Source organism: Microcaecilia unicolor, chromosome 9 (genome assembly GCF_901765095.1).
Source record: "Microcaecilia unicolor chromosome 9, aMicUni1.1, whole genome shotgun sequence".
Classification (NCBI taxonomy): Eukaryota; Metazoa; Chordata; class Amphibia; order Gymnophiona; family Siphonopidae; genus Microcaecilia; species Microcaecilia unicolor.
In genome coordinates this window covers 224,293,006-224,314,303 of record NC_044039.1, presented here as the reverse complement: position 1 = coordinate 224,314,303, position 21,298 = coordinate 224,293,006, and the positions used below count along the sequence as shown (strand labels likewise).

The window sequence follows — 21,298 nt, the reverse complement described above, 5'->3', positions numbered from 1 at the left end:
AAGATGACATTCTGCAATTCAAGAAAGCTGTGAAAGTTCGGATGATATTGCTGAAGAAGCATTTAAGCTTATTACCATTCAACATATGCGTTGTGCTGTTCATACTCTGCAACTAGCAATAAGAGATGGATTGAAGGATCGTCATGCGGCTACACTAATTAGCAAGTTGAGGCAAGTAGCTGTTGCAGCCAGGATCCCTAAAATAGATGCTATTCTGAAGAGACGTGCTGGAAAAGGAGCCATTTTGGATCAAGCAACGCGCTGGGGAAGCACTTACTTGATGATAAAGCGTTTGCTTGAACTAAAAGACTTTCTTGAAGAACTGGACAATGTAAATGTTTCATTAAAAGAAAACCAGTGGGCTCAAGTTATAGAATTAGAAAGGCTACTTTCTTACCCTTTTGCTGTTACCAAGAAGCTGCAATATGAAGATTTAACACCAGGTAAATTCTTCTTGGAATGGAAGGGCTTGATATATAACCTTAACAAAAGTGGGGGGTTAATTGCTGATGGCATTGTATCTTCAATGAGGAAAAGAGAGGAGCTCTTGCTGGATAATCAAATTCTCTTAGCTGCTATTTATGTTGATCCAATGAGCCGAATTTTGTTGAGCAGTGACCAAATTGCTACAGGAAAACAGGCACTCTATGACATAGCAGTTCGCATGAAAGGGTTGCTACCTGAAACTCAAACCACTGGATGAAGCTAAAGCTATAAATACTGGTGGTAATGGTAACTCAGGTTCATCCTCTTCAAATGAAGAAGAGAATTTTCAAGCCTATTTGGACAAAATGGAAGCTTCAAAAGCAAAGCGATGTCGGTTAAGCATGGAAAAGCAACCTGTAAATGTCCATATAAAGAAATTCATGCAAGCGTTTTTTAAAGGATTAAAAGAAGTGGAAAAGTTTGACCGCTCATCAAAACTGACTATAGAAGAAGCCATCATTGTTTATCCAGAGATTGTCAGTGATGCAGCTAGAACCGTAACAGCAATGCCACCCACCCGTCAGTGTTGAAAGACTGTTTTCAGCACTGAAAATAATCAAATCAGATTTAAGGGCTTCTATGAAGGAGGATCTGGCAGAAGCAATTCTGTTTCTAAGAACAATATATTAGTTAATTTTGGATTATGTTTAACAGCTATTCTACAGCTATATATGCCAAGTTTAAATGATATATAAGTTGTTTTTGATTTATATAGGTTAACTTTGATTTTGATTTAATTTGCAAAGGATGTTGTTCTAGAATTTCCAAAGGATGTGGTTGTTCCAGATTTTTATACTTGCTAATGCTATGATGACTTTATACTTGATAAAAAAACAATAAACATAACCTTGTTTTTTATGTATTTTTTTGTTTAAACTTTAGGATTAATGAATATTTATAGTTTCTTTAATAAATAAAATAAAAAGTCACAGTGACATAGATTTTAAACCCAAACATTAACATGCAGCCTTGCATGCTGCACTCTTTCATCAACATTCAAAAAAAATACATATTAAAAACTGAGGAGTCGGAGTCAGAGTCGGAGGTACCATAAACTGAGGAGTCGGAGTCAGAGTCGGAGGTACCATAAACTGAGGAGTCGGAGTCAGAGTCGGAGTCGAAGGATTTTTGTACCGACTCCACAGCCCTGCTCTCTCTTAAACTCTTCAGCTAATGTAATGATTTGTCTTGGGCTTTTATTGAATTGGTGAGTTCCATGTTTTCCAAAGCCTGAATCAGTTATTAAAAGTATTTATCTTCAGAAAATGCTGGTAATGGGGATGGAAAAGAGATGGAGTATTTCATTTATTACAGTATTTAACCTTTTTACAATAGTTCAAGGCAGGGCACAATAGAAAAATTTATCAAATGCTCCAATCGTTTACTGTTCTTTTTCATGTTTATGCAGTGATCATCCAAGTGTCCTGTGGACTGGAGGTGCCAAGAAAGTCCCCATTCTGGTGTTCCATGCAGAGGCCATTCTGACGAGAGAGAGCAGCCTGCGTTTAATAGGAGGTGGGAAGAGGCAGAGTGTAATGAGCGATGGGGCATGACAGTTGGGCAGAAACTGGGGAGGAGGAGCTGTCTGCATGGAATGAGAGATGGGTAGAGACTGAAGAGAGGAAGATACCTGTGTGTGATGGTAATGGAGAGAGGCTGAGAAAAGGAAGCCACTTGTGTGGGATGAAGGCTGGGGATCAGGAGGTGCCTGAATGTGATGTGAAGGGGAATGACTAGGAAGGGGAGCCACGAGATTAAAGGTGGGCAGAGGCTGAGAATGAGCTGCCTGTCTAATGGGAATGGCGAGATGCCACCTTTGTAAGTTGAAAGCTGGGGAGAGGACTTTGCTTTTGCAGGTAATATGCCTGCTTTGTCTGTACATTTCCAGTCTGTGACTCCTGTTGTATTTTCTTTCTTACAGAACGCTTTCGCTTTTCCTATAAAATTATTCGCACAGATAGCCGTCTTGTACGCAGTATCTTGTCAGCACATGGATTTCAAGAGGTATGTGGCTCCTGCAGATTATGGCTTATCTTCCTGCCCCATGCAGTGCCATGAGGCTGTGGGAGATCATGATACTCCTATCCTTGCCCTGCCATGTTTTGACATTCCATTTGCACGCAACCATGCTCTTGGCCATCACTTTGAGAAAATATGGTGTACTTTTTTCATGGTCTATTCACAAGGCAGGTATATGTATAGAAAATAGTTAATCCCGAGTTTACTCAAAATACATTTGAACCATGTAGCAGAAATATTTCCTCAGCAATCCTCCAGATCATTCAAGACGCTTGGGGTTATGCACTCCTACCAACAGAGGGAGACTGAGAACACTAAAACTTCTTATACAAGTAGCCTGTGCAGACCTTCTACTAACCAGTATTTTCTCAGTCTCAGCAGAGGGTAGATGTGTGCAGCCTGTGCAGTGTACTCAGTCTGGTAGGCCCGTTTGGGGTTTCTAGGTTGGGTTGTAAATGTTAGAGAACCCACACTTGGATCTCTATTACAGGGTGTAAGTCCTAAGGGGCTTCTTATTCCCTGTGGGGTGTCACACCCGGGTGGCCGGGTCCCTCCCCCTGTGCTCTTCCTCTGGAGGACTGCTTGACCTTGGCTACAGACCTCGTTCTGTACCCTTGAGGTGTTTAGGCATCAGCAACGAGGTTTAAAAAAAAAAATAAATGTTTTTAAAAGGCGGCTATTTTGGCCGTTCTTGTGGCAGTCCAGAGATAAAACGTCTTCAAGGGCATTCTTGCCTTAGGCGGTTTTGCCTATCAGTCTGTCAGAGCACAAAGCAACTGTTTGTTTTTATTGTGTTTGCGGCCATTATGTCTAAGCTGGCGAGGTGTCAGTTTTGCGCGAAGCGTGGCATTGAAGTGAAAGGTGGCCAATGTAAATTTTGTGGAGAGCCTACGTTGTCAGCGCTCTTGCCCCCCGTGCTTTCCCCTGTGTTGGCGGAGGTGTTGGGCTGCGATTTCACCGCACATTCCGGGCCGGCAACGGCGGGAAACGCGGCCATTTTGGCTGCGCGTCCCGGGTCGGCCTCGACGGAGCCGTTTTTGGCAGGAAGCTTGGCCCTTTTGGCCGTGCATTCAGTACCGGCGCCAGGGGACCCTGTGTGTGGCGGGAAGCGCGCCTAGTTTAGCCGCGGATCATGCGATGGACCTGCCACCGCGTCCGTCGCGGAGACTGTGGGAAGTGTTGTTGGGGCTTCAGCAGCGTCGGGGAGGGGGGGGGTCTGGTTTCCCTCCTGAGTTTGTTTGGTCTCTGTATAATGCCTGGAGAGCTGGCTCCTCTCAGGCTGTTTGTTCCTTGGAGGCTGCTAGATCAGTGGGAGTTAAGCGCCCGCTGGTGGCTATTTCGGAGCCTATGGAGATACTTTCTCTGCCTGAGTCGGAGGTTTGGCGTGACCCAGGAGAGGAGGATCTCTTAGATGAGTCTGAGTATCAGGATGGGCTAAGGCCTGGGGAAGATTCTTCAGTGGTTCGCATTTTTCATAAGGCGGAGTTGTTAGAGGTCATTGATCAGGTGATCTCTACTTTGAAGTTTGCTCCGGCGGCCACTCCCTCTGCGGAGGGACCCCAGGTAGATCCCTTGGTTAAGGGATTCGGAGAGCCTCCCATTCCTTTCCCATGAATTCAGACATTAGAGACATGGTTTTTCAGGAATGGTCTGTGCCGGAGGCTGCTTGTAAGGTGTCTAGGGCTATGGCGCGGCTGTATCCCTTGCCTCCGGAAGATTTGGCCCTGCTGAAAACCACCTACTGTGGATGCGGTGGTTACGGCGGTTACTAAGGCTACGGCCATTCCGCTGGATGGCAGTACAGCCTTACGGGATCCTCAGGATAGGAAGCTAGAGTCCTTTCTGAAGCGCAGCTTTGATTTGTCGGCTTTGGCCTTGCAAGCCTCTGTGTGTGGGGGCTTGGTAGCCAGAGCTTGTTTCCGTTGGGCGGAGAAGCTCTTGGATGAGCCTGCGTTAGATAGGACTGGTTTGGTTCAGGAGCTGGCCAAATTGGAGATGGGGTCTTCGTTTTTGGTGGACACCCTTTATGATTTGCTAAGGGCTTAGGCTAAGAATATGGCTCTGGCGGTGACGGCTCGCAGGGCTCTTTGGCTTAGGGGCTGGGTGGCGGATGCGGCCTCTAAAGCAAAGTTGTGTTCTCTACCTTTCAAAGGTTCTATGTTGTTTGGAGAGGACTTGGATAAACTGATGAGTGTTCTTGGAGATACCAAGGTCTCACGGTTGCCAGAGTTACGGCCTAAGTCGGCTAGTCGAGGGGGTTCGGCTAGAGGTTGGTTTAAGGACGCGAGGCGGTACAGGCCGGGCAGATTTGTATCTCCTTCTAAAAGCCGGTTTTTCCAGCGGACGCAGTCCTTTCGAGGGGGTCGTCGAGAAGGCAGGGACTCCTCCGGAGATGCCGGAAATGGTAATAAGTCCCCCTTGTGAAGGTCGGGGTGCGACTTTGTCTGTTTTATCAGGGTGGACCCAAATTACTTCAGATCAGTGGGTGCTGGAGGTTGTTCGTGACGGTTATGCGCTTGAGTTCGAGCACCCGCTGCCGAATCTGTTTCTTCCCTCTCCTTGTCACTCTTGAGTCAAGTTAAAGGCTATTCAAGAGACTCTGGGTCACTTAATCCAGTTGGGAGCTGTGGTACCCGTTCCTCGGCACGAGCAGGGAATGGGTTGTTATTCCATTTACTTTGTGGTGCCGAAGAAGGAGGACCAGTTTCGACCCATTTTAGATCTCAAGAGGGTCAATGGGGCGCTCAAGGTGCCATCCTTCCGCATGGAGACTCTGCGCTCGGTCATAGTGGCTGTTCGTCAGGGAGAATTTCTCATGTCACTGGATCTCACGGTAGCGAATCTGCACATGCCGATTCGAGAGGCCCATCAGCGTTTCCTTCGTTTTGCTGTTTTAGGGAGGCACTTTCAGTTCTGTGCTCTGCCTTTTGGTCTGGCAATGGCTCTACGCACCTTCTCCAAGATAATGGTGGTGGTAGCAGCGGCTTTGCGGAGGCAGGGAATTCTGGTGCATCCATATCTGGACGACTGGTTGATCCGGGCGAAGTTTCGGGCTCACAGTGTTGCGGCGACGGCTCAGGTGGTCGCGTTTCTGGAATCGCTTGGATGGGTAGTGAATGTAGTCAAAAGTCAGTTGATCCCATCACAGAGTCTGGAATACTTGGGAGTGCGGTTCAACACGGCAGTGGGTCGTGTTTTTCTGCCAGATTCTGGGATCGCCTCTCTTCAGCAGCAGGTCCGGCTGTTAATGTCCGTTCAGAGTCCGACGGTTCGAATGTACCTTCGGGTTCTGGGCCTCATGGCAGCAACGATAGAGGTAGTACCATGGGCCAGGGCACATATGCGTCAGCTTCAGTCGGCTCTGTTGTCCCGGTGGTCTCCCCAGGTACACAGTTTGGAGTTGCGGTTGCCATGGAGGGGGGCCCCTCGGCGCAGTCTCCAGTGGTGGCTGTGCTCAGCCCATCTACTACTACTACTTAATATTTATAAAGCGCTACCAGGGTTACGCAGCGCTGTACAATTTAACACAGAGGACAGTCCCTGCTCGAAGGAGCTTACAATCTAAAGGACAAAGAAGTGCAGTCAATCAAATTGGGGCAGTCTAGATTTCCTGTATAGATGTATAATGGTTAGGTGCCGAAAGCGACATTGAAGAGGTGGGCTTTGAGCAAGGATTTGAAGATGGGCAGGGAGGGGGCTTGGCGTATGGGCTCAGGGAGTTTATTCCAAGCATAGGGTGAGGCGAGGCAGAAAGGGCGGAGCCTGGAGTTGGCGGTTTCAGGTGGCGGTTGGACATCCAGGCAGTAATGTCGGATAAGCAGGCCGATACTTTGGCCTGGGTTTCCGCAGTGATGTCAGGTGTGGAGAGATAAAGCTGGGTGTCGTCAGCATAAAGATGATATTGGAAACCATGAGATGAGATCAGTGAGCCCAGGGAAGAGGTGTAGATTGAGAAAAGAAGGGGTCCAAGGACAGATCCCTGAGGAACACCAACAGAGAGCGGGATGGGGGTAGAGGAAGATCCATGAGAATGTACTCTGAAGGTACGGTGGGAGAGATAAGAGGAGAACCAGGAGAGGATAGAGCCCTGGAATCCAAATGAGGATAATGCGGCAAGGAGTAGATTATGATTGACAGTGTCAAAAGTGGCGGATAGGTCGAGGAGGATGAGGATGGAGTAGTGACCTTTGGATTTTGCAAGGAACAGGTCATTACAGAGTGAGTGCTGTTTCTGTCGCATGTAGAGGGCGAAAACCGTATTGAAGCGGATTGAGGATGGCATGAGAGGAGAGAAAATCAAGGCAGCGGAGAGGAAAGGTAGGAGGGAGATGGGGCGGTAGTTGGAAGGATAGGTAGGGTCTAGTGGTAGTGTTTTGAGGAGTGGTGTGACTACAACATGCTCGAAGGTGTCAGGGACAGTTGCAGTGGAATGAGAGAGGTTGAGGATATGACAGATGGGGGGGGGGGTGACAGTAGGAGAGAGAGTGTTTAGTAAGTTGGTGGGGATGGGATCAGAGGAACAGGTGGTGCATTTCGAGGAGGAAAGAAGGTGGGCGGTTTTCTCCTCGGTGATATCAGGAAAAGAGGAGAAGAAGGCCTGGGTTGGTTGGTTGAGGGAGTGGGTTAAAGGGTGAAGAGGAGGAGGTGGCTTGGTAGTGAATTCGAGGTTGATCTTCTGCACCTTGTCCCGGAAGTAGTCAGCCAGTGATTGAGGAGAGAGTGAGGGGGGTGGGGTGGGAGCAGAGGGCACTTTGAGGAGGGAGTTAAGGGTGGCGAAGAGACGACAAGGGTTGGAGCCGAGAGAATTAGTCAATTGGGTGTAATAGTCCTGTTTGGCAAGGAATAAGGAGGACTGGAAGGAGGATAGCATGAATTTGTAATGAATGAAGTCGGTATGGGTGCGAGATTTCCTCCAGAGGCGTTCAGCAGAGCGGGCGCAGGAGCGAAGGTATCGGATGCAAGGTGTCAGCCAGGGCTGGGGATTAGTACGCCTTGTGGGAAGGGGGATGGATGGTGCAAGGGTGTCCAGAGCAGAGGAGAGAGTGGCGTTGTAAGCAGAGACAGCCTTGTCGACAGACTCAGAGGACATGATGGAAGGGAGGAGTTTAGAGATACTACAGGATAAGGTGGGAGGGTCGACAGCCTTGAGATGCCTGAAAGTAGTGGTTAGTGTTGGGCGGGACTGAGGGGGAGGGTGATGGTGAAGGTAATCAGGTGATGATCGGAGGGAGGAAGAGCTGAGGCGCTGAATTTGGAGGGTGAGCAGGTAGAGAAGAGGACGAGGTCAAGACAATGGCCAGTTTGATGAGTAGGGGTGGTGGAGCTCTGCTGAAAAAGGGCATGCCGTTGGAACCTCCTCAGTGGCTGATTCTGGTAACGGATGCCAGTCTGCTGGGCTGGGGAGCTCAGTGTCTCGGTTGGTCCGCGCAGGGGCGGTGGTCGACGGAGGAAGCTCAGTGGCCTATCAACCGGTTGGAGACAAGGGCGATTCGGCTAGCTCTGTTGGTGTTTCGCTCAAGTGTGGTCGGAAAGGCGGTAAGAGTCATGTCAGACAACGCGACAGCGGTAGCGTATGTCAACTGGCAGGGCGGTACAAAGAGTCCGCGATTGGCAATCGAGACGGCTCTGATCATGAGTTAGGCGGAAAGGCATCTAGTGCAGATTTCGGTGGCACACGTGGCCAGGTTGGACAACGTAAATGCGGATTTTCTAATCAGACACATGTTGGACCCCGGAGAATGGTCTCTGCACCGGTCGGTGTTCGACCAGATAGTTCTAAAGTGGGGAATGCCAGTAGTGGATCTCATGGCGTCGGCACAGAATGCTCAGGTTCCTCGGTATTTCAGTCGGCATTGGGATCCGCAAGCGGAAGGGATCATTGCGTTGGTCCTTCCGTGGCCTCAGCGGGTGTTGCTGAACGTGTTTCCCCCGTGGTCCTTGATAGGTCGAGTCCTACAGAGGGTAGAATGTCATGCGGGTCCGGTGTTGTTGGTGGCTCCGAATTGGCCGCGTCGGCTATGGTTCGGGGATCTGATGCGCCTGTTAGAAGGCGAGCCTCTGCGGCTGGGGGGCTCGGTGCTGTTGTGTCAGGGTCCAATTGTCATGCTGGATCCGGCTCGGTTCTCTATTATGGTGTGGCCCTTGAGAGGGAATGGTTGAGAAGGAAAGGTTTTTCTCCTCAGGTGATTCAGACAATGCTGCAGTCTCGCAAACGTTCGACGTCTTTGGCCTATGTGCGTGTGTGGCGCATATTTGAAGATTGGTGTGGGGACTGGGCGTGTGTTCCTTCAACAGCTTCTGTGTCGTGCATTTTAGATTTCTTGCAGGATGGTTTTGAGAAGGGCCTTTCATTGTCATCTTTGAAGGTGCAGCTGGCTGCTTTGGCGTGTTTTCGGGGTAAGGTGCAGGGCAGGTAGGTTGCGTCTTCCCCGGATGTGGTCCGTTTTTTGAGGGGGGGTGAAGTTGCTTCGTCCTCCTTAGCGGCCAGTAGTTCCTCAGTGGGATCTTAATATAGTTCTTGACTCTTTGGCGGGTTCTCCTTTTGAACCCTTGGAGTCTTGTTCGATAAAAGACCTTACTATGAAGGTGGTCTTTTTGGTAGCTATATCGTCGGCTCGCAGGATTTCGGAACTTCAGGATCTTTCATGTAGGCCTCCATTTCTGTGGTTTTCTAAGGAAAAGGTTGCGCTGCGTCCAGTCCCTTCGTTTTTGGATAAGGTGGTATCCTCCTTTCATGTCAATCAGGTGATTTCGTTGCTGGTCTTGGGGAACTGGACGGGGGATGCTTCTCAGCGTTGTTTGGCGAAATTGGATGTGTGCAGAGTGTTGAAGGTTTACTTGCGCAGGTTGGAGGAATTCAGGTCTTCGGACAGGTTATTTGCCCTTCATGGGGGGCCCAAGAAGGGAGCGGTTGCTTCTAAGGCATCTATAGCTCGGTGGTTGAAGGATGCCATCTCTTCGGCTTACATATTGCCTGGCCGTACGGTGCCGGTGGTGCTCAAGGCACATTCCACTAGGGGGATGGCGGCTTCTTGGGCAGAGAGTAGTTTTGTTCCACCGGTGGACATTTGTAGAGCGGCGGTGTGGTCCTCCCTGCATTCTTTTGTCAAACATTACAGAGTGGATGTACAGGCAAGGGAGGATGCCAGTTTTGGAGCTGCAGTCCTGTCCTCTGGGCTTCGCAGGTCCCACCCTTAGATGTGTTTACTGCTTTGGTACGTCCCAAGCGTCTTGAACGGTTTGGAGGATTGCTGAGGAAGGTGAAATTAGGCCTTACCTGCTAATTTTCTTTCCTCTAGATCCTCCAGACCGTTCAAGAGCCCACCTAGTGTATCGGACAGTTCAGTATGATAATTTCTTTAGACTTCAGTTGCTGATATTTCTAGTAGCTCCTGTGATTTGGGTCCTGGAGTTTTACTAAGGGCAGTTTGTGGTACCGTTTGTGCCCATCTGCAGTTGAATTCCCCCGTCTTAAGGGGAAGAGATCTGAGTGTGGATTCAGTGATTTTGTTTAGGTGGAGGTGTTTTGTTCCTCTGCTTTGTTACTGTTTTACTGGTTAGCAGAAGGTCTGCACAGGCTACTTGTATAAGATGTTTTAGTGTTCTCAGTCTCCCTCTGCTGGTAGGAGTGCATAACCCAAGCGTCTTGAACGGTCTGGAGGATCTAGAGGAAAGAAAATTAGCAGGTAAGGCCTAATTTCACCTTGTCAGAGATAACTAGGCGGCGTAATACTCCCATATTTATTATTAATGTTATTTCAGTTGTTTCAAGTCCAGAAATGACTTTAGATGATCAGGTGAATAAAAAGTGTATTTAACCTGTCCCAGTTTAACAATACATTTACAGGGGTAAGCTAGAAAAAATGTACCACCTATTTCAAAAGTTCTTTATTTCAATGCCAAAAAGGTTTTCCTTCTTTGCTGGGTCGATTTTGTCACATCAGGAAAAATCTGCACTTTAACTCCACCAAAACAGGTTTTCAAGTTTTTAAAGTAAAGTTTCATAATATTATTTAAATCCTGTTCAAATATTAGAGATACAATCAAAGTAGACCGAGTTGTTGTTTCGTCCAAAGATTGTTCAAGTATGGCCGAAATGTTATTTAAATCCAAGTTTGTATTCCCCACTTCTTGCATTTTCCCTTCTTCTCCTTTAGGATTAGAAATATAATTTGTTTACTGGGGGAATTGCTTCAAGGGGCATTTTTAATACCTCATTTAAATATCTTTTAAATATTTCATAAGGCTTTATCCCAAGGAGGTTGGGGAAATTCAAAAGTCGTAAATTTAACCTTCTGTTGTGATTCTCAATCTGTTCAATTCTCCTACGAGTGTCTGTATTGTCTTTAACCACAGTTTGTTTAAATTCATGCAATCATCTACATTTCTTTGGAGAGTCGATAATTTCCCAGCTATTTCTTCTTTTACAGAGTCTACTTTTAAATTTAATTCTTGAAGTTTAGTGTTAAAGACGCTGACTTCGCCCGATATATGTTGAAGAGTTGAGTCGATTTTATTCAATTTCATCCAAATCATCTCTAGGCTTATCTCCTTTACTTTCTCTGAGGCTCCTACCTCAGTCCTCAGCATCTTCTGCAGCGATGCTGGACCCTCGCAAGGAGTCACACCCGAAACACTTCCGGTAGGGTGTTGCTGTCCTTCTAGGACCGCTGCTGACACCGGGCAAGGAGGTTTCAACATTGGTGGAGAGAGGGATACTTCATCTCTCAGCAGGGACTCTGCTTCCCCGGACAGCCCCGCTATGGGATCCACTTCCCTTGTACTTTGGGAGACAGGCGTGAAGAAACGATCGAGACCTGGTTGATTTGGTGTAGAAGTCGAGGTAGGCGGGGGCACTATTCTTATCGACCCCTTTCTCTTTGAATGCGGCATTATATTTCGAGGAAATAGTTATTTTCCAAGTCGGGTGACGAGAGCGTTTCTCAGCGCATCTTGTTACACCGCCATCTTGTTTGCCCCCAGTTATTTTAAGATTTAACAATTTTTTATTGATGAATGCACATATTAAACATTTCCATATCTAGCAATATAACTGTGTATAATCAAGGTAAATCTCTACTAATACAGCTGAACATCTATCATCAACATTTTCCTTATCATTTATTCCCCCCCTTCCTTCCTTAGTAATGGGTATATGAGCAGTGCCCCTTGTATGAAAAGGTTGTATGCATAACCCAGAAATCCATATGTGAAATTCAAAAGTATATCAGAAAATAGCCTGTGTATTACTCAACAAAAGTTATAATAAAAGTTAAGCTACTGACCGCAGTCCGTAGTCAGTGTCTTTCATTTCTTTCCCTCCCTGTATTTGATTCTACCAGTCAACAAAGTACCGCCCCCAAGGAAGGAGAAACAACATCACCTCTTCAAAGTACCGCTATCTTTCCCATACTCCTCAGACTCTTCCCCCTCCTATAATGCATTCCCTCCCCTCTTCCCTCCCCCCTCCAGTTATTTTAAATAGTATCACATACCATGTAAAATGAGTTTATCTTGTTGGGTAGACTGGATGGACCGTACAGGTCTTTATCTGCCATCATTTACTATGTTACTATGGGTCTGTGAGTGCTTTCTGGGAACTGTGGGACCACTGGAGCGTGCTCCAGTAACCTAGAAATCACTGGGGATAATTTGAGAGCTGGAGACTCGCTGAGAGGCATTTGTGACTCAGTTGGTGGGAGGAGGATGCTACCATAGAGTACAAGTGGCAGGTGCAGGCAGACCTGAGCTGTGCTGGGGATAGACCCTCTAAGTGGCTGCAGGGTAGCCCCAGATAGGTGGCTAGGCATTTTGTGACACCTTCCCATTAACCAGTTCAAGTCTGCAATAATGAATTGGAGGAGTAGCCTAATGGTTAGTGCAGCAGACTCAGATCCTGGGGAACTGGGTTCGATTTCCACTGCAGCTCCTTGTGATCCTGGGCAAGTACAAAAACTTAGATTGTGAACCCACTAGGGACAGAGAAAGTACCTGCATATAATGTGTACAGCATTACATACATCTAGAAGTGCTATAGAAATGAGTAGTAGTAGTAGCTTTACCCTTGTTTATGTTAGTGACGTTTTTATTCTTTCCAAATTACTACTACTACTACTATTTAACATTTCTAAAGCTCTACTAGGGTTACGCAGCGCTGTACAATTTAACATGGAAGGACAGTCCCTGCTCAAGGAGCTTACAATCTAAAAGACAGGTGTACAATCTAGAGACAAGTGTACAATCTAAAAGACAAGTGTAGAGTCAATCTGATAGGGCATACTATATTTCTTGAAAGGTTAGGTGCTGAAAGCAGCATTGAAGAGGTGAGTTTTAAGCAGAGATTTGAAGATGGGTAGGGAGGGGGCTTGGCGTAGGGGTTGAGGAAGATTGTAAGCTCTTTGAGCAGGGACTGTCTTTCTTCTATGTTTGTGCAGCGCTGCGTATGCTTTGTAGCGCTATAGAAATGCTAAATAGTAGTAGTAGTAGTAGTAGCATAGGGTGAGGCAAGGCAGAATGAGCGGAGCCTGGAGTTGGCAGTGGTGGAGAAGGGTACTGAAAGGAGGGATTTGTCCTGTGAGCGGAGGTTACGGGCGGGAACGTAGGGGGAGATGAGGGTAGAGAGGTAGGGAGGAGCCGCAGACCGGGTGCATTTGTAGGTAAGGAGGAGAAGCTTGAATTGTATGCGGTATCTGATTGGAAGCCAGTGGAGTGACCTGAGGAGAGGGGTGATATGAGTATATCGGTTCTGGCGGAATATAAGACGTGCGGCAGCGTTCTGAACGGATTGAAGGGGGGATAGATGGCTAAGGGGGAGGCCGGTGAGGAGTAAGTTGCAGTAGTCAAGGCGAGAGGTAATGAGAGCGTGGACGAGAGTTCGTGTTCCAGTGATCCACTAACTAGTCTCTTGAAAGTAGAGGGCATGAATCTAGTGCTTTTGGATAGTAGGTATACTGCTATCCAAAAGCAGCTCACAATTGAGTGACCTCAAGGACTGCAAACTAGTCTAGATTTTATGCTATACAGTGAATATTCATCATCTGTGTTTATATACATTACCAGTAAAAAGAAGAAAATAACTGGTTCAACATTGCAACCAGTCATCAAAATAATGATGAAAGTCTACATCGCTTATTTGTCACCTCATTCAAAAAAGGGAATACTGGCAATGATGAGGTAGATTTTTTATCATTTTGATGACTGGTTGCGTTGTTGAGCTTGTATTTTCTTCTTTTTAAACAGATTTGATAGAGATTAATACGATATAATAAATTGATTTTCAGAGAGGAATATTCCCACAAATGTGTTTTTGATTTGTGTTTGTGGAAATTTTAAATGTAGTGCATACAGTGGAGCTCCATTTACCTGCAGCCCGATTATGCGCGAACTCGCTTGTCACACAGTCAAGCCTTGGCTTCCTACAATGTAATTTTAACATGCAGTTTTGATAATGAGCAGTGCACGTGAATGAAAGTCGCAGAAACGCAGCAGTGAATAAGTTTGTGGATCTATCTCACTAATATAGCTGAGAAAAACCATCAGTGATCATACACAATGGAAGAAACGTTAGCAGCCATCGATCGTGTAAGCAATGGAGTGATGCAAACCATTGTATGACATGACTTGGAATATCTGAATTCATTCTGTGAGGATGGTTGAAAACCATAGAAAAACTTCAGAATTTTGTTAATTATGTAGCTGTGATTCAGGACTTGGCATGAAAGTGGGTCAGGTATCTGGCAAATCCAACATTAGATGCAGCAGTGTCCATGTAGGAAGGAATGCCCTTAAGAGGACCAATCCTTCAGGCCCAAGCTAAGAGATACTACATCAGCAAAGCTAAATTACTGATTGTATATACCAACACTAAGAAATGCTTGGATGACATGAGCTATATTTGAGGACTGGTTTATAGGTGAATAACTCTTCTGGGCAAAGCTACCCAATGAGTAATTCCCAGGTTCCGTTTACAACAGTCTGGCTAAAACAACTTCCTAGCTCTCTGTCCAGGGGTGGTTATTATAAAGGAACCTGGCTGTTCTGGGCCTACACCAGAACTTTTCTTCTGTTAGAGAGAACTGGAATAAAGCAAAGTCACTGCTGAAATATATTAATTTATTATATAGGTAAGAAAATATAAATAATACCCCCTACACTACGGCTTAGCTGTACAAATGTAGCTCCCTTATGCTGATAAGCAACTATAGAATGTATTGTCTAACTAAAACACTGATATCACTGGTTACTAGGTTATTACACAATCCTGATTAGCAATACTGACTAGGTCATTTGTATTTGGATACAAATGCAATAAATAAAATAAAATAAAGAAGCACTTTGTTCGCTCTGTACATAAGCACTTATGCTCCAAGAAGATTGATATAAAAACTGTTCTTTTATTGGACAATTGTCCTGCTCATCTCCCTGCTGAGTCACTTTTATCTGCAGATGGTAAAATTTGAATATACATAAGTATTGCCATACTGGGACAGACCAAAGGTCCATCAAACCCAGCATCCTGTTTCCAACAGTGGCCAATCCAAGTTACAAATACCTGGCAAGATCCCAAGAAAAGTACAAAACATTTTATGCTGCTTATACTTTGTAAGCCGCACTGAACCTGCTATCGAGCGGGAAAGAGCGGGGTATAAATGCCACAAATAAATAAATAAAAAAATAGTGGATTTTCCCCAAGTCCAATTTAATAATGGTCTATGGACTTTTCCTTTAGGAAGCTGTCCAAACCTTTTTAAAACTCTGATAAGTTAACTGCCTTTATCACATTTTCTGGCAACGAATTCCAGAGTTGAATTACACGTTGAGTGAAGAAAAAGTTTCTCTGATTCGTTTTAAATTTACTACTTTGTAGCTTCATTGCATGCCCCCTAGTCCTAGTATTTTTGGAAAGCGTAAATAGACGCTTCAAGTCTACCTATTCCACTTCACTCACTATTTTATATGTCCTCTCAGCCGTCTTTTCTCCAAGCTGGAGAGCCCCAGCAGCCTTAGCCTTTCCTCATAGGGAAGTCGTCCCATTCCCTTTATCATTTTCGTCGCCTTTCTCTGCACCTTTTCTAATTCCACTATATGTTTTTTGAGATGCGGCGACCAGAGATGAACACAATATTCGAGGTGCGGTCGCACCAAGGAGCGCTACAAAGGTATTATAACGTCCTCATTTTTGTTTTCCATTCCTTTTATAATAATACCTAACATTCTATTTGCTTTCTTAGCCGCTGCAACACACTGAGCAGAAGGTTTCAACCTATCATCAACGATGACACCTAGATCCCTTTCTTGGTCTGTGACTCCTAATGTGGAACCTTGCATGACATAGCTATAATTCGGGTTCCTCTTTCCCACATGCATCACTTTGCACTTGCTCAGCACACTGAGCAGAAGGTTTCAACGTATCATCAACGACGACACCTAGATCCCTTTCTTGGTCTGTGACTCCTAATGTGGAACCTTGCATGACATAGCTATAATTCGGGTTCCTCTTTCCCACATGCATCACTTTGCACTTGCTCACATTAAACCTCCTATCGGAACCTCCACTATCCAAGCTGCATTGGACTCAGATAGAAATCAACCTATGCATCCAATTTCTCCTACTTAGGTACACAAATGTGGAATGCACTACCAAAGAGTGTGAAAACGATCCATGACCATCTAAACTTCAGGCGATCATTAAAAACCTATTTGTTTTGCATGGCCTACTCTACTGTTCCAACTTAAATGCCTTAACTCCATAATGCATCAAAAGCTCACATTGTAATGGATATTGTATATTCCTTAGTTCCTTGACCCTTGTTGTACTTGTATACCCTAACCTTACCTGACCCTTATTTTAAACTATATTTGTTTAATATCTACTGGACTTGGCGATCCCCTTGACGGTATTATGTAAGCCACATTGTGCCTGCTAATGGGTGGGAAAATGTGGGATACAAATGTTACAAACAAACAAATAAATAAACATCATCTGCCATTTAGATGCCCGGTCTCCCTGTCTCGTAAGGTCCTCTTGTAATTTTTCACAATCCTCCCGTGATTTAACTACTTTGAATAACTTTGTGTCGTCAGCAAATTTAATTACCTCACTAGTTACTCCCATCTCTAGGTCATTTATAAATATGTTAAAAAGCAGCAGTCCCAGCACAGACCCCTGGGGAACCCCACTAACGCCGATTTTTAGAAATGGTTCCAGAGGAGATCCTGGAAATTATAGACCGGTGAGTCTGACATCGGTGTCGGGCAAAAATGGTAGAAACTATTAAAAAGAACAAAATTACAGAGCATATTCAAAAGCATGGATTAATGAGACAAAGTCAACATGGATTTAGTGAAGGGAAATCTTGCCTTACCAATCTACTGCATTTCTTTGAAGGGGTGATCAAACATGTGGATAAAGGTGAGCCAGTTGATATTGTGTATCTGAATTTTCAAAAGGCATTTGACAAAGTACCTCATGAAAGACTCCAGAGGAAATTGGAGAGTCATGGGATAGGAGATGGTGTCCTATTGTGAATTAAAAACCGGTTAAAAGACAGAAAACAGAGAGTAGGGTTAAATGGTCAGCATTTCAATGGAGAAGGGTAGTTACATTGGCCACCCTCTAATCTTCTGGTACTATGCTCGATTTTAAGGATAAATTACATATTACTAACAATAGTTCCACAAGTTCATTTTTTCAGTTCTATCAGTACTCTGGGATGAATACCGTCCGGTCCAGGAGATTTGCTACTCTTCAATTTGTCAAATTGCCCCATTACATCCTCTGGGTCTATAGAGATTTCATTCAGTTTCTTCGACTGGTTAGCTTTGAATACCATTTCTGGCACCGTATCTCTCCCAAATCTTCCTCGGTGAAGACTGAAGCAAAGAATTCATTTAATCTCTCCACTACGGCTTTGTCTTCCGTGAGTGCCCCTTTTACCCCTCGGTCAACTAGCGGTCCAACCGATTCTTTTGCCAGCTTCCTGCTTTTAATATACCTAAAAAAAATTTTACTATGTGTTTTTGCCTCCAACGCAATCTTTTTTTCAAAGTCCCTCTTTGCCTTCCTTATCAGCGCTTTGCATTTGACTTGACATTGCTTATGCTGTTTCTTATTTTTTTCAGTCAGTTCCTTCTTCCATTTTCTGAAGGATTTTCTTTTAGCTCTAACAGCTTCCTTCACCTCACTTTTTAACCATTCTGGATATCGTTTGGTCTGCCGTCCTCCTTTTTTAATACGCGGAATATATTTGGCCTGGGCTTCCAGGTTGATGTTTTTGAACAGCATCCACACTTGATGTAAATTTTTGACCCTCGAAGCCGCTCTTCTGTTTTTTTTTCCCACTACTGTTCTCATTTTATCATAGTCTCTTTTTTTTAAAGTTAACCTCTAACATATTGGATTTCCTATGTATACTTACTACAAAGCTAATATCAAATCTTATCATATTATGATCACTGTTATCAAGCGGCCCCAGCACCATTACCTCCCGCACCAGATCATGCACTCCACTAAGGACTGTACCAGCTGCTCCATAAAGCAGTCCTTGATTTCATCAAGGAAATTTACCTCCCTAGCATGCCCCAATGTTACATTTACCCAGTCAATATTGGGATAATTGAAATCACCCATTATTATCGTGTTGCCCAGTTTGTTTGCTTCCCTAATTTCCTTTAACATTTCTACATCCGTCTCTTCATCCTGGCCAGGTGGATTGTAGTACACTCCTATCATTATCTATTTCCCCTTTACACATGTTATCAATAGAAATCAAACAAAATAAAACATGGAAAAGAAAATAAGATGATACCTTTTTTATTGGACATAACTTAATACATTTCTTGATTAGCTTTCGAAGGTTGCCCTTCTTCGTCAGATCGGAAATAAGCAAATGAGAAATAAGACATTTGCTTATTTCCGATCTGACGAAGAAGGGCAACTTTCGAAAGCTAATCAAGAAATGAATTAAGTTATGTCCAATAAAAAAGGTATCATCTTATTTTCTTTTCCATGTTTTATTTTGTTTCATTTCTATTGATAACCTTAAGAGTGGACTAACACGGCTACCACACCCCTTTACACATGGAATTTCAATCCATAGGGATTCAAAGATGTGTTTTGTTTCCTGCAGTGTATTTGATTCAAGGCTCTCTTGAACATACAATGCAACCCCTCCACCAATTCAATCCACCCTATCACTACAATATAATTTGTACCCCGATATGACAGTGTCCCACTGGTTATCCTCCTTCCACTAGGTCTCAGAGTTATCTAGATTGTAAGCTCTTTGAGCAGGGACTGTCTTTTTTGTGTATGGTGTAGAGCGCTGTGTATGCCTTGTAGCACTTTAGAAATGATAAGTAGTAGTAGTAGTAGATGCCTATTATATGTTATTTCTTAGGCTTCTGGCATTTGCATACAGACATTTCAAACTATGTTTGTTGTTTCTATTTACATCATTCTCAGTACTTGGCAGTATTAATTTGCAATCTTTTGTCTGATTTTTATTTTTATTTAAGGACACCTGATCTACTACGGTCTATTTTGCAACCTCACTATCAGGATACCCTATCCCCCCCTGTTTTGGTGATATCTTTGAAAGATACCTTAACCCGAACAATGCACTTTTGAGCATCTCATTAAGGTTTATTTGCATCTCCAATAACCTAGCACGGCGGTCGGCCAATTGGGTCCTCCCATATATTTGGCGTGCCTTATAAATCATGGAGCTCAATCTTAGTATTTCCCTGTTACGCGCCTTTCGTACGTGGTGTGAATAACTAATTATTTTGCCTCGAAGTACCGCCTTGGCTGTATCCCAAAACAAAAAGGGGTCCTCCTCATGTTCCTGATTTAGGGACTTATATTCCTCCCAACATTCCTGTAGCTTTTCCCCCATCCGGCCATCCGTGTATAGCTCCAATGGGAATTGCCAAACTTTGTTTTTATTATTCCGATTGGGCAAGTCCCACTCCATAAATACCCAGGCGTGGTCTGAGAATGTGTATGGCCCTATGGTGGTTGTGGCCACCTGTCCAAACAAATCACGTGTTATCATTCAGAAGTTTAAAAGCAAAGTACCACCAAGAATTGATCACCGCATTACTTTTGAGCGAACTTCCAGTGACAGAACTCAAGAACATAAGAATACTAGGTCAGACCAATGGTTCATCTAACCCAGTATCCTGTTTTCAACAATGACCAGTCCAGACCACAAGTACCTGGCAGAACCCCAAATAGTAGCCACATTCCATGCTACCAATCCCAGGGCAAGCAGTAGCTTCCCCATATCTGTCTCGATAGCAGACTTTGGACTTTTCCTCCAGGAACTTGTCCAAACTTTTTAAAACCCAGATATGTTAGCCAATGTTACCACGTCCTCTCGCAACGAGTTCCAGAGCTTAACTATTCTTTGAGTGAACAAATATTTCCTCCTATTTGTTTTAAAAGTGTTTCCATATAAAATTAAGTGTCCCATGGTCTTTGTACTTTTTCAAAAATTAGAAAATGGATTCACTCCTAGTCGTTCTACACCACTCAGGATTTTGTAGACCTCAATCATATCTCTCCTCTCAGCCATCTCTCTTTTCCAAGCTGAAGAGCCCTAACATCTTTAGCCTTTCTTCATATGAGAGGAGTTCCATCCCCTTTATCATTTTGGTTGCTCTTCTTTTCTAATTCTGTTATATCTTTTTTTTAGATATGGCGACCAGAACTGAATTCAGTACTCAAGGTGAGGTTGCACCGTGGAGCAATACAGAGCCATTATAATATTCTTGATCTTATTTACCATCCCTTTCCTAATGATTCCTAGCATCCTGTTTGCTTTTTTTTTTTTTTGCTGCTGCTGCTGCTGCACACTGGGCAAAAGATTTGAGCATATTGTCTACAATAACACGTAGATCTTTTTCTAAGGTGCCGTTCCCCCCCCCCCTCCCCCCAATGGTGGACCCTAGCATCGGGTAACTGATTTGGATTATTCTTCCCAATGTACATCACTGTTCATTTGTGTACATTAAATTTCATCTGCCATTTGGATGGCCAACTTTTCAATTTCCTAAGGTCTTTCTTAACATAAAAGAAATAATTTACTGTGTGAAATTCATGGGATGCCACCAGGAGCATGTCGGAAAAACTGTTTGATTACAGGACTTGGAGATGCCTTTCATGTGCCTGCTGTTGAACAAGAGAGCAGTTCTGCAGACAAACTCAACTTTGAGGGTTTCACCGAAGAAGACTTTTTGACACAACTAGTCTGAAAAAGCAACAAGAGAATTTTGATGAGCTTGCAAGAACTAATGAAGGAAACTGGACTAGAAACTTCACCTGATCTTTTAGTGAGAATGGCTTGAATTTTGTAGTCATGTCTGTCCGCAGATCATCTTTCCTGAAGAGGAGATTTTGCAGCAAGCTCAGTCAACTTCTCATATGGAAACTGCTGAAGACGATAGTGATGAGGATAATGGTGAGGCAGAAGAGCCAAGAGTACTTGATGCCGCAGCTCTACATTATATAGAAGGTGATCAAATGGGTATAACAACACGAAGCTGAACGCATTCAGATTATCTGTGCATGTGGCATAGCTGCCTTCACAAGAAAAACTAAAGTTTCCAAAATGAAACTGCAGAAATTTACATCATATTTTGTTTAAAATGGACAGTTACCAATGTTTAACTCATTTTTATTCATAGCCTTTGGTAAATGTACTGTATTTTTTGCTTTGTTATTGAAATACTGTAGTTAGTACAGTTTGTTTTTGGTGGAAGTTTAAGGTAACTGGAGAAAATCTTGAATTTA

At 44.3% G+C, this 21,298-nt stretch overlaps 1 protein-coding gene across 1 annotated transcript in view; it reads left to right on the top strand.

The window, feature by feature from the left end:
- TTLL5 (tubulin tyrosine ligase like 5) overlaps positions 1-21,298 on the top strand; it is a 482,374-nt gene that overhangs the window by 14,559 nt on the left and 446,517 nt on the right. The window contains exons 3-4 of the mRNA XM_030213729.1: positions 1,895-2,001; positions 2,408-2,490. Of these exons, the coding sequence (XP_030069589.1) occupies positions 1,895-2,001; positions 2,408-2,490 (190 nt within the window). The remainder of the gene's footprint in view (positions 1-1,894; positions 2,002-2,407; positions 2,491-21,298) is intronic.